The sequence below is a fragment of the Pelecanus crispus genome, chromosome 1, assembly GCF_030463565.1.
Source record: "Pelecanus crispus isolate bPelCri1 chromosome 1, bPelCri1.pri, whole genome shotgun sequence".
In the NCBI taxonomy this organism is placed as follows: domain Eukaryota; kingdom Metazoa; phylum Chordata; class Aves; order Pelecaniformes; family Pelecanidae; genus Pelecanus; species Pelecanus crispus.
Window position 1 is genome coordinate 43,652,821 of NC_134643.1, and position 12,570 is coordinate 43,665,390.

The window sequence follows — 12,570 nt, forward strand, 5'->3', positions numbered from 1 at the left end:
GTATGTGTAACCTTAATTAAAGAGTAATTATGGTAAGAGTAATTAAAGTGTTCTTTTTAAACCCTGAGGCAAGTTGAACATTGTTTTGGGAAGCCACCGTGAAAGGCTTAAAAGCCCATAATTTTACTAGTGTCTTCCTGGTTAATGAATCTGCAGGCAGCAGCCTGACATCAACTATCAATTACTAGTTTCAAAGGGATGCTAAACCTATCCTGAGTGACAACCCTTAAACATCATCATTTCTTCCATTATTGAGAATTCACTAAACCAGAAAAAGGGTTAAGAGGGAAACCTAAAGGAAGTATGAGCTGGTCATCGCTAGACAGAAGGAGAATGAGGAGGAAAAAAAGTAGTCAAGGGTTGAGAAATACATGACAAATAGATATGTTGCAATATGTGATTAATTAGACAGTAAGTTCTTACTTCTAAAGTATTTTCTTGACTTTTACCATCTTCCAGTAATTTCACTGGAACATGCTGCTGCTGGAACACTGAAGCACTGAACCTGTGATCTGGGGGAGTTTTCCTTTTACGGATTCCATCTCACAGATACCTGCACATACCTCACAGTAAACCAGACATAAATAGATGGAAGATTTACCATAACTACCAACCACATTTCCTCAGGCCTTAGCATTCCTTGTAACCCATGGCAGTACCAAATGAAGAAACTGTGTGCAATGCACAGACTATTGGCATTGCAGCTGCTCCAGCCTGGCTTCTTCAAAGTCCCTTGCACTTCAGAGATAGCTGTCTTCTAAAATATTAAAAAGGCAGAGGTCTAACAGGAGGATTTAAAGAGTGATGAGACAAATCTTGTCCAACATGCCATGTAGACAAACTTCCAGCTCCTCTTGGTAGTGTCCAGAAGTAAGACTTACTATTTCCAGTAGATGGATTTATGTTCACTTTAGTAAGCATTAAAAGTCCTGACTTCAACACCCTCTTGAAAACTTGCAGGGAACCAGTGCATCTCAAATAGGAATGAGCAGTTATTAAGAAATGAAACTGAATGTGTGGTAGCAACAACTTCTCTGACCTGTACCAGTCTTGGACTGGAGGAGGCTACATCTGCACAGAATGAAGGAGGAAGCGCTGTAGAGCTGAGTCTACCTACTCCAACATCTGTGCGGCTCTAGCCCCAACCTAGCAGGCCATCAAGGCTGTTACACACAGAAATGCCTTCACTATCAGACTGTCCCCTTTGTACCAAAGAGTTTAGCATTTTGTTTCCTTAAGCCACCGAGAATGCCACAACACAATCCTCCTCCCCAGTGCAAAGCATCTGAGAAACTGCTGCACAGACACCTTTGGAAATAGGAAATCTCTGACAGACAAGCTAATCATCCATTTTGTGTAAGTTCCCTATCAATTTCTGAATCAGCTCTACAGCAATGGGCCTAGGGACTAAGTTTAAGTACCAGCTTGAAGGCAAAGATCAACACATCTGGTTCCTGCAGTTTTCTATATGCTGCTGGTTTGGGTGGATTTTTTTTTTTTTTCTGTTATGTAAAAAGTGAAAACATGTCAAAATTACAGTATCTGCTACATAGCTTAGGAAACATCAGTCCCAAGAATCCAACTAAGGATCTGAGCTTATGAAGCTAGTTAGCTGTAGGATACATTGCTAAGAAGTGTTGATATGCCTAGTGTTTAAATAATCCAAGGTAACATTTCTAACTGCACCTGACATCACATCACCCTTCTCCAGAAAGTAAAACTTGAGAATGCTAATCTTAAATACGGTCTACTACTTTATTTCAGGATACTTTTTTTTTTTTTAAACTATTAACAAAGTTTAGCACTAAAGAGTTTCTTGTCTGGTAATGTAATCTACATTTGCTGAAAGTGTAGAACTACCAAGAAGCATCCCTTTCCATCAAGCGTAAGCTCTGAGCACACTTCCCTCTTATCCAAAGTCTGTTAATTCTGCTACCTCTTTCCTCACTAACCCTCCATTTTTGCCTAAGATAATTCTCCCTTCAATACAGCAACCAAAACTGGACAGAAGACATCATTTACAGAGACCTTAAATTTTGGTGCAGTACTGCAACAACTGACCAAGAAATCCTATTTCAGTGACACATTTTCCTAGCCTGAACTTGTTAACAACCAGGTAACTTATCTTCCTCAAATACTAAATGAACAGTTTCTCCACAGCTGCTATAAATCCATGAGAAGTGAAAAGAATGACTCACAATACTTCAATCAATGTTGAAAGTTTAATGTTCCTGCTACATACTGCCTTTCAGAGTTGCTAAACAAGAGTGTCACTGATCACAGAACTACATTAAGCACCAAAACAGTTTTTATTTAACTGATGCCATAAGAACTGGCACCTCAATTTGTATGATTATGTCCTTCCTTTTGCTGCAGTCTGGGGAGCACAAGAACTGCTGATTTAGAACTAGGCAAGTCAATCTAGAGAGAAGCTTGCCAAAAATCTGTCAGAGACAGATTCATGGCTCTGGATCTTGCAGGCTGCAGATGAGCTTTGATATCTACCCACTCTCCTTTTCAAATATTGTATCCCCTTGTATGATATGAAGATATTAAATGAGAAAGCATTTGAAACACAAGCCAAATTTCTTAAGAAAAGTGACTTCTGAAATTCATGGGACAACTTCTAACAGTGCTTTCTCTTTAAGATAGTTGCCAGATGCTGTTAGTAAAAATGGGCTAGATCTAAGTAAGGACTTCAGATACTTCTCATGTCCAAAAGTATGAACCCCAAAGCCCCGTATTAATGACTGCTCAAGCTCATAACATACCATCAGTTTGGTCTCCACATGCCCTGAAGTTTAAACTTAAATTTAATCCTGGGAGATGTTCAGAGGAAAGACCAAATGATACCCAAACACCTGGCAGGGTCAGTGCCACAAAGGATAAGCATATTCTGTCAGGATTTATGTCATCACAAGAACGCAACCACATCTACCAAAGAGCAGGATGTTAACCTTTCATTGTTTTATATACAGCTATAGACAACAAGAGCTCCTTCTCCCAAATCCATAAATATAAGGAGATAAGAAAGATGAAGCTTGACGGGGATTCTGAAATGAAGCAGTGTGGTATTTAAGCCTTCAAGGAATTTAAAAAAAAAAAATCAGTTTAGTCAGAGCACACTAGACCTTCTTCCTCTTGGGGGGCTGAGGATTCAGAAGGGCACTTGGGATAAGCCTCATTCTGTCTTAGCTTCCAAGCAAGCAACACACTAGAGAGACTCTTCCACCAGCCACATCCTCATGTGGCTGTTGCCTCCTGCTTGCCCTGCTCTTTTCAAACCTTTAACACTTTATGGCTAAGTTAGCATATCAGTGGCAGGAATGAAAAAAAAAAAAAAAAAGAGTAGCTACTGCAGAAATAGATCCATGGCTAGGTTGGACATTTCTTTCCAACCCTAGGAGGACCTTCCCGTCCCTCAAAAAGTTATCTGGGTGCTTGCTTAGAAGATCAGAACTTCTATAGTTATGTGAAGGACAAGACTGCACAGAGTACAGTGGCATCTTACTGACTGGGAAAACTCAAATGGAAGACATCAGTGCATAGTCTCTTCAAGCTGAGTTGCATTCAAATCCACACCTCAAGAGCACCTCCACTGCTAGGCTAGAGGCAAGGTTAGTATGAGAAAGATCTTCTAGCCCATATGTTTCAACTGACAATGAACATCCAATATGGACAAAGTATGAACCAGAACGTGCAAACATAAGCGTAGTGAACAGAACATTAGGTGAGGAGAGAGGAATTCCTTGGAGTTTGTTTCCTTCTCTGTAGATGCTTGATACAGTGAGTATAAACTAGAATACAGCTAAGTGTTCTAGCACTCCCTTAGGCTGCAGAGCAGATTTTGTTCAGGACAACCTAGCTTTGTCTACACAGACTGGAAATCCAAGGCATCTTTCTTGGCCCCAGATTTCATACTAATAACCAATGCCGTAGAGTCAGGCACAGCAATACCGAAGTCCTTTATCAGATCTAGCCCCACGTCTTCTCCAAAATGGCAGCGTTGACCAATCACTGAAACTTCTAGCCCAGATTCAGAAGTATCACACTGCAAATGGAAAGTATGGATCAAACTTTCCAAACTACTGTTTTTAAAATGCTATATAATTTACTTTTCAGTAACTCAGCTTCTGTTTCTAGTAAGAAATGAACTGCAGCATGAAAGATATGCCTTACCAGTTTATACATGCAGATACACACATCATAATAAAACAAGACTAGCTTCTGAAAATACTAGGTTTTATTCACACCCCAGTGGTAAACAATAACCTTAATATGATTACTAGGTTTCTTTTGAAGATCACTATGTCACATAAAATACAAAACCCATAGCATAAACAAGCTGACAGTTATGAATGTTTAATGTGGTCTCATTGGAAATTAAACAAGTTATACTAAGTCTTCTCAAGTAGTCAAATTCAAAATGCATCATCATCTCCTAGTTAGTACAAGTCACTGCCATTTCTATAACAAAGTAATGAAGGCACAGCTAGTGCAAGCAGACTTAAACCCGTTCAGACTACTGGGCTGAAAAATACTTTGGTTGGTTCTTCAGGAGAGAGTTTTCTCTAAACAAATATTGGTCTCAGTTAACAGTTCTGGTAAGCTTTACAGCTGCAGTCTAATAGCTACATGACAAAGACTTCACAAGAACCAAACTATGCAGCAATGAATTAACATTCATGCTTTAGGGGATTTACTGCATTCTACATATTGGCAGAAAATTATACTGTTAAAATGCTAGGTAGATTGAACCTACATTTTAAACTGGTTCTCATGTGTTTGATTTCTTTTTTTTAACAAATCGGTTACTTAATTCTACCAAGATACAAAACATAAGGCTGTAAGTAACTAATAGTTGTGTTTAGGCTATTACAGTGCAGGTAATCCTCAAGGCCACATACACACTGCTTCACTGCTGCTTGCATTCTGCTGGGTTTTGATCCTTCTGTTGAGAAAAAAGGAAATGTCAGTTTACAGATATCAGTGTTTTAAAAGAACTACTAGTAGTGCTAAGCATACTTTCTCAAGTTCCAGTATTCACATTCTTCTTTCACCTTTTCCCTTAAAACTAATTGCCTAGTATTAGCAATACTGCTGCCTTTGGATGTGGCAACATCCGCGATGCATTTATTTTGGCTTTGTTAGTGCATAGGTAGGTATATGATCGAGAACAAGAATCTGTTCAGAACTAAGCGTGGTGGGATACTCTGAAAGACACTAAACTGGAAAAAGGAGGAGAGCTATGCATAGTAACAACCTGGCTCAGAAGCAGCATCCAGGCCTTCTACACAGTTTGAGGCAAAAGAAACTTCCTGTGGTTAGTAACAAGGGCACAGCCTTACTCCAGAAGCCACTGTAGAGCAGTGCAATGAAACCCCAAATCATGGTATGTTCTTAACACTCTGGAAGCAGCTTTTGCAATAAATTCCAGTTGTTAGAAAATCCTAAACGTGGAGAATTTCTGCTATTATACTGAAACAGACAACCAACAATCTCTCACAGTAAAATTGGAATTTAAGGAAAAACCTTTTTGGGGGCACAGTTCAGTTGCAAATTTTACTCGACTACCTTGGTCTGGATAGCTATTCTAGGACCACAGTGCTTTAATAATCAGCTGGCTTTCAGCCTGTGATCAGCTTACAATTATTTATCCTTGTGTCAATACACTATAGTACTGCTACTGTCTCTAGCCCTTTGGCAGTCCTCTCTGAAACGGAGCATACAGTCTTGCCCTTTCTCAGTTCTGTTTAGCCTAGAAAAGCTATCTGAAATGGTGGAAATAAGAAGCCCACCTTGCAGCTGTTTCATTTTGACTCTAAAACTTGCTTGAATAGGAAGCAATTTGAATACACTATAGCTAATGAAACATCACCAACAGGTTGTACATTTTGATTAATAGTTCAATACCCTACATCTTTCTAGGTACAATGCTCAGATTATGTAATTCTTTCAATCGTACTTTGAATGTAGCTCAAACCATTCCTACTGAAAAATATGCTGCCTCCGCATTTGAAATTGCAAGCACATTTTGTAGCAGACATTTTTAGTTCACAGACTTCAATTTCACAACTGCAACTTTCACCTACCACCATCAGATGCTTTCAAATGTACCTTTCCCTCAGCCAGGAAAAACTATAACTGAGTGGCTCACAACCACTGTTACAGGAAACTGAGCCTTGACTAGTAATTTGCCCTTCCCACAGAATAAGAAAGCTGCAAGTTGCTCTTTGCTGTTCGCATTTTAGTACCTGGCTGTAGACACATTCCCAAACCTTGACTTTTGCTACCTCAAGCAATAAAAGACTTGCTATTATCCACCCTGAAAAAGCCTCAGTTTTGCACTGATGGGAAAATATGTGCCAGAGTCAGCTTGTGACAAGTTCCCAAAAACTGAACCTGGATTACTCAGTTCTCTGCATATTCTTACAACCATTACAGAACACTTTCATCGTTAGCAGCAACTTGCTGCAAGACAAGTTTATAGAAAACCAAGCCTGACTGATTTCAGTGCTCAAAGCCAAAAGTTACTTTTACAAAATGATTCTTGGAGAAAGAACTTTAAAAAGGTTGCTCTACCAATATTAGTCTGTCAGAACTGGGATTGAAACAGCCTCTACCAAAACATACTCACCATAGGAACTATTGATTAAATACTTAAACTAAAAATCAAGATTCAAACCTACATGAAATTTTAAGTGTGCATATGTATACACAAACTTCAAACATTCTTAATTCCTTACTTTTGGGTCATAATCAGGATCATTTTCTTCATCTGCTTCTTCTTCCCCCTCCTGAAAGAAAACACTTGTTTATATTTCTCTAGGTTATCCACATTCAGCTTCTTCAGCCATTTTCAAGAAAATTAAGATTAAATCCTACTCTTAAATACATTAATTACCACTTTGAGTTTTGCATATTGTATTAAGTTTGCCCTCCATAAAGCACATAATCTTTTGGCATCAGTTGCAACTTAATTTATAAGACACCTTAGGGTTGCCTTTGGTTTGTTTTTGTTGTTTTGTTGGGTTTTTTTTTTTAAATTTAGCCTAGATCCACAAAACTCTGTGTTGTATCTTCCATTTATGAGTAATACTTAAACTTAGTGTCCAGAGCATTCAAAAATTGAAGGAACTCTTATCCCAGATAAACTACAAAATGGAAACCATTTAAATCAAGGCCATCTGTCAACTTACCTCATCATCTGCCTCTTCACCTTCTTCATCATACTAGGAAAGAAAATAAATGGTTTTGATAGTGTCATAAATGCAGCTATTTATGGCTCAAGTACAGCCAGATAACTCAAGTAGATGCCAGAGACCACACTGTATTGTGCTCTAAGAGAACTTCCTATATGTGACAGATTTTTAAATGCTTTATGCATCAGCATGAACAACATTCAATCTCTGAAGATATGCTCTGGCAGAGAAAACTGTCTAACTTAAGTTCCTTGCGTGCAACACTGGAAGAGCTTATTAGACTGTGACAACACTTCTGGCCAGTAGGGTGTCTCAAAGCCTAAGGCAATCTATACATTCAGTCACTTCCCACTTCCACCTCCCCCAGTCAAGGCTTTGGACTAAGGGCTACCGTTTCACATTCTAAAAATTAATTTTAAGGCTGGACTTACCTTAGCCAAATCAAACTGCCAAACTGTCCTTGTTTGTGTGGAGGCAGGGGAGAGAAAATATTTTACCCATATAAAGTTCTGGGGTTTTGCGGTTTGCTTTTCAAGCTTTGCTGCTTTAAAGCACTTAATTCAAGCTTTTGCAGAGTTTGCTTTGAATACCTTGGCATGCTTTGAATGTGCTTATCTATCATTTTTTAAGAAGTGTGCCCTCCTGAAAAGATCAGGCTTGAATCTCAAGGCACTTGGTAGCCCAGTATCACTGTAAGCACAAAGAACAGGCTGAGCAGCTAGATAAACAGGCTAATGTTCTCTGGCAGCTCATTATAGTTCTACTGACATATTGGGTCCACCACCCTAGGAATGCCTTATACACAAAATTCACCTCAGACATCCTCTAAATGTTCAGCTTCTACCACTACTTTTGCCACAAAACTCTGAAGTCACTACCTCAAAGATGAACTACCTTCGTGCTGCTCTTTACTGAACACTCTAGGAAGCTCAGCTGAAACTAATGTTGATGCATCCCATTCTAAGGATACCAACATTATAAAAGTCAGAAATTACCTGAAGTCTTTAAGCAACATTATTTTCAAAGTTTTTAGCGTTTTGAAAGATTATACTTACATCATCATCATCATCTTCAATAGCTTCTCCTGTGAAGTACAATACTGATCGAGGGACAATACGTTCACGCAAGAAATGACCTATTTCGAAGTCTGCAGCAAGGATTGCCTCAGCATCATCATCCTGCATAAAACATCATTATTTCCTCAGTTATAAGCTGATAACTACTTTTTACACAAAAACACAAGTTGCATAGTTTCTGATGCAGTCAGGTTTACACAAATCCCATGCGCTGACTTCTTTTGGTTCAGGACTTGCTTTATAGAATTGAAATCATGGAGTCAAGTTTTACACTTTAAACAGCCTACATGCATTATGCAGTGCAGGGTTGCTTCTTCACTAAGCTTAATCATACAAAATTCAGGAGTTTAAGTTTTCTTCTTCCCCCACCCCCAACTTGCTTTTGTTCAAGTAGAAAAATTGTTTAATACCTCCCATAGACTTTCAGTTCGTATGCACAATACCCTTAAGAACTAACACTAGCCAGGTGAGCCTATCTAATGAAACATTTTACAAACTACTTCTGATTTCTACAGTCCATCACCTCCATGATTCCCATCAAGCAAGCCATTGTGAAGTACCTGAGCACCTAAAAATGCCCTCCAATCCAATCCCAGGTTTTCACACCAAGTGTTTTGCTGTCTCCTATCTGAGAAATCATCTTCAATTCAAAAAGCTTGATTTTTTTTTTTTTTTACATTATGAACATACAGCTTTTGGTGTCGATGCCAACTGGAGTTCTAACAGCATGCTTCTAGAGGCTTTAATCAGATTCCTCACTCAAGCTGCATGATGTATTCAGCACTGTCAAGCATTTTTGGTAGTTTTCCTCCTTACAAAAACATGTCTTATTGCCACAGAGTTTTCTACTAGTGAGCACACAGAAGAGTGGGCTCCTGCAGTTTTCTATTCTTGTTTTATTACTTTCTCCAAGAGTTAACAGCCTGGGAATTTTTTAACAGCATAAAACACAAACCAGATACATGCAGCCATTAGAGAATATCATCCAAACAATGCCCGAAGGGAAAGACTTACACCACCCATTAGACCAAATGCTAATAACAAAGATCACTACATTTGTACAACTGTTAACAATTCACAAGGTAGCTTTCAGGAAGGATTAGCTGTTAAGGTTTACTAAACTGAATTCTACCATCCAACTCAACAAATACTCCTTCTAATAAAGAAAACTCAGAATACATACTATTCATCATAAGTATTCTCAGTTAAATACAGAAACAGTTAAAGCTGAAGCTGTAACAAATTCCCAAATAATTTCAAACAAACACTTTGTATATAAAAGCATGAATTCTTCTACTGGTGTTTCCCCTCCACCCCCTTATTTTAAATAAGCCAACTTACCAGGTCTCCACTTTCAGGAACTGTAAAAAAAAAAAAAAGAGAACAAACAAATGAATAAAGTACATACTACATTTAAAGTTAATGCAGATAAACAAACATTCAGTTTACCTTCAGGAGGACTAAAGAAGTTGAAGAAAGAGTCATTGGAAACAGTTTTTGTCACTGTTCTAACTGTTCCACGCCCCTTATGTTTCTGCTTCTTCTTAATGGTTTTCAAAGTAACATTCTTTCCTTTTTTCCAGTCTATTTGGCAACTGGAAAGAAAAAGAAAGAAAAACAGATGCAGCTTAATACCATTCCCCTTGTTACAGGTACCTACTGAGACTATCACAACTGCAAGGGATACAGTGAATATAAAATATTAAGGTAGTATTTATTCAGTGCCATCTTTTCATTACTTTTGTTCTCAAAAATATAAACTAACAGGTTCGTTTTAGGATTGAAGTTTTTTCATCCAAAAGTTTTTCCTTCCCCACTCAATCTCTGAAGTACTAATTTTCATCTGCTACTTAGTTCTACCTAGTTTCCTATCAAAGAATGGTGTCACATCATTTTTGGTACTACCTATCCATTATAAAGTCATGTCATATTCAGTCATGCTAGTAATATGCCAAGGTTTACCAGACCTATCATTGTAATCAATAAGCCCTTAAAATAATGCATCAAGCAGGTGTGTAGGTTTTGGTTGGTTTTTAGTTGTTTGTGGGTTTTTTGCATTTTGGGTTTGTGTTGGGGGGGAAGGTTGTTGTTTGTTTGGGGTTTTCTTGTTGTTTTTGTGGTTTTAAATTCTATCCTGCTAAATCATGCCCACAGGCTTGTCTGACAGTCACACAGAATTGTGGGGACATGTAAATGAAGTCACATCAAAAAGACCATCTGCATGTGCAGAAGTTTCTGATTAGATTATTTTAAAGACTCAAAGGAAGGAGCTGAGTTGTTTTGGGATAAGAGGCTGTCTTAGTTAAAACACAAGACAAGGACTACGAATAAATCATTTTCACGGGAGCAGAGTGTCATCGTACAGCAACCTCTACCAGCATTTATGGTTTTCAAAAACAGTCCAAACTGAGGAAGACAAAACTGTTTCAAGTTTGCTACTCAAGCACTTAAGACTACATCTTACAGGACATTTACAGAAGTATGCTACATTAAGTGACAGGAAAATGAAGTGGTAAATAAAAGTCAGTATCAGTAAATGCAGAGTAATATATGGGTAAAACCAACCCTGACTATGCCATGATAGGCTCTAAATTAGTTATTATCACTCAGAAGATCAGTCAGAACACTGAAGAGATATTAACACAAAAGCAACTGAGAGGCCATGATGCACAGAGCCCTGATGTACCCATAAGGCTAGTGATGTACAACTTGGGTTTCTCTCACCCTTCTGTTCACAAGGGACATGTACAGAATAAAGAGATTATTTAGCGTGAGGAATAACAGCTAATTTAGAACAAAAGACATCACAGAGAAAGAAGTGTGACAGCTCTTTAAAATCATGAGGAACCTGGAGTTAATAGGAGCTGGCTGTTTTCCATTTCTCAAATAGATCAGCTGAAAGACACTCAGAGGTAAACATTCAACACTTATAAAACAAACCTGACAACTGCAACATAGAAAGTAAAACTGGAATAGACTTCCCAAAATGCTGCATGTCAGAAATACAGAAAGATTAAGAAAAATGCTCAAATTTTGAAAAAAGCTATCAAGGCCTACAAAAAGATAACACCATCCACCTTGCAATTCATATTTAGTGATTGCAGAACAGTATTTCTAGATAAATACTGATTAGTTTTTTTTTATTTCTATGCATATATATTTTATATACTTATAAATGATATACAAGTTATTGTCCTGGTTTCAGCTGGGATAGAGTTATTTTTCTTCCTAGTAGCAGGCATAGTGCTGTGCTTTGGATTTAGTAGGAGAAGAATGTTGATAACACACTGATGTTTTTAGTTGTTGCTGAGTACTGCTTATGCTAGTCAAGGACTTTTCAGCTTCCCATGCTCTGCCAGGTGCACAAGAAACTGGGAGGGGGCACAGCCAGGACAGCAGACCCAAACTGACCAAAGGGCTATTCCATACCATATGACGTCATGCTCAGTATATAAACTGGGGGGGGTTGGCCAGGGGGCAGCGATTGCTGCTCAGGAACTGTCTGGGTATCGGTTGGTGGGTGGTGAGCAATTGCATTTCAACTATTAAATTGTTCTTCTGTCAACCCAGGAGTTTTTCTCACTCTTACTCCTCCGATTCTCTCCCCCATCGCACCGGGGCAGGGGGAGTGAGCGAGCTACTGCGTGGTGCTTAGTTGCTGGCTGGGGCTAAACCACGACAGTTATAAGAGATATAGTTTTATATATTGTATTGAAGTTATTGAAAATCACTTAAAAACTCAAGACGAACCCCAGCTGTTTAGAAGTTATTAGGCAGCAATATCTTTTCAGCACCTTACCAAGATGCTGTAAGTCTACAGCTGGATAATGCCAAGGAAGAAACTGTTACATTGCGTTATTTATTAGCACTTACCCTGTACAACCCATGATTTCTGGTCCATCAAAGGAGAAGGGATCAGAATCATCTGGCTCTGACCTCATTCTATACGTCTTTGTCAATACTTCATTTGTGAAGTAGTCATTTGGTTCAAAATGAAATTCTAATGTGAAACTCTTAAAAAGAATTGCAGAGCAACAACTTTAGCAATTTAACAACACATACCATTAACTTCTAAATACCTAAAATCCAAACCCAAAAATACACATGCAATGGAATATATCCATCTCCTCCAACACTGAAACAGTGCATATATGTAACTTACTGTAGAATTTGCTACCCAAGTTGTACAATAAGTCTTCAAATGTTTTCATTTACCATGTTGATCTTATGCTTATTAGTTAATATACTGCATGCATTAATGACACAAGATCTCCCAGTGTACTGTACAGCTT

General features: G+C 38.3%; 1 protein-coding gene across 2 annotated transcripts in view; it reads right to left on the minus strand.

Annotated features, from left to right (window-relative positions):
• Positions 1-4,225: 4,225 nt before the first annotated feature.
• Positions 4,226-12,570, minus strand: part of NAP1L1 (nucleosome assembly protein 1 like 1) — a 30,765-nt gene continuing 22,420 nt past the window's right edge. For both annotated transcript variants that reach the window (XM_075727702.1, XM_075727695.1), the window contains exons 10-16: positions 12,152-12,291; positions 9,728-9,873; positions 9,620-9,639; positions 8,258-8,380; positions 7,200-7,232; positions 6,747-6,797; positions 4,226-4,951 (exon numbers count right to left, since the gene is read on the minus strand). In XM_075727702.1, coding sequence (XP_075583817.1) covers positions 4,916-4,951; positions 6,747-6,797; positions 7,200-7,232; positions 8,258-8,380; positions 9,620-9,639; positions 9,728-9,873; positions 12,152-12,291 — 549 coding nt within the window. In that variant the 3' untranslated portion in view covers positions 4,226-4,915. The remainder of the gene's footprint in view (positions 4,952-6,746; positions 6,798-7,199; positions 7,233-8,257; positions 8,381-9,619; positions 9,640-9,727; positions 9,874-12,151; positions 12,292-12,570) is intronic.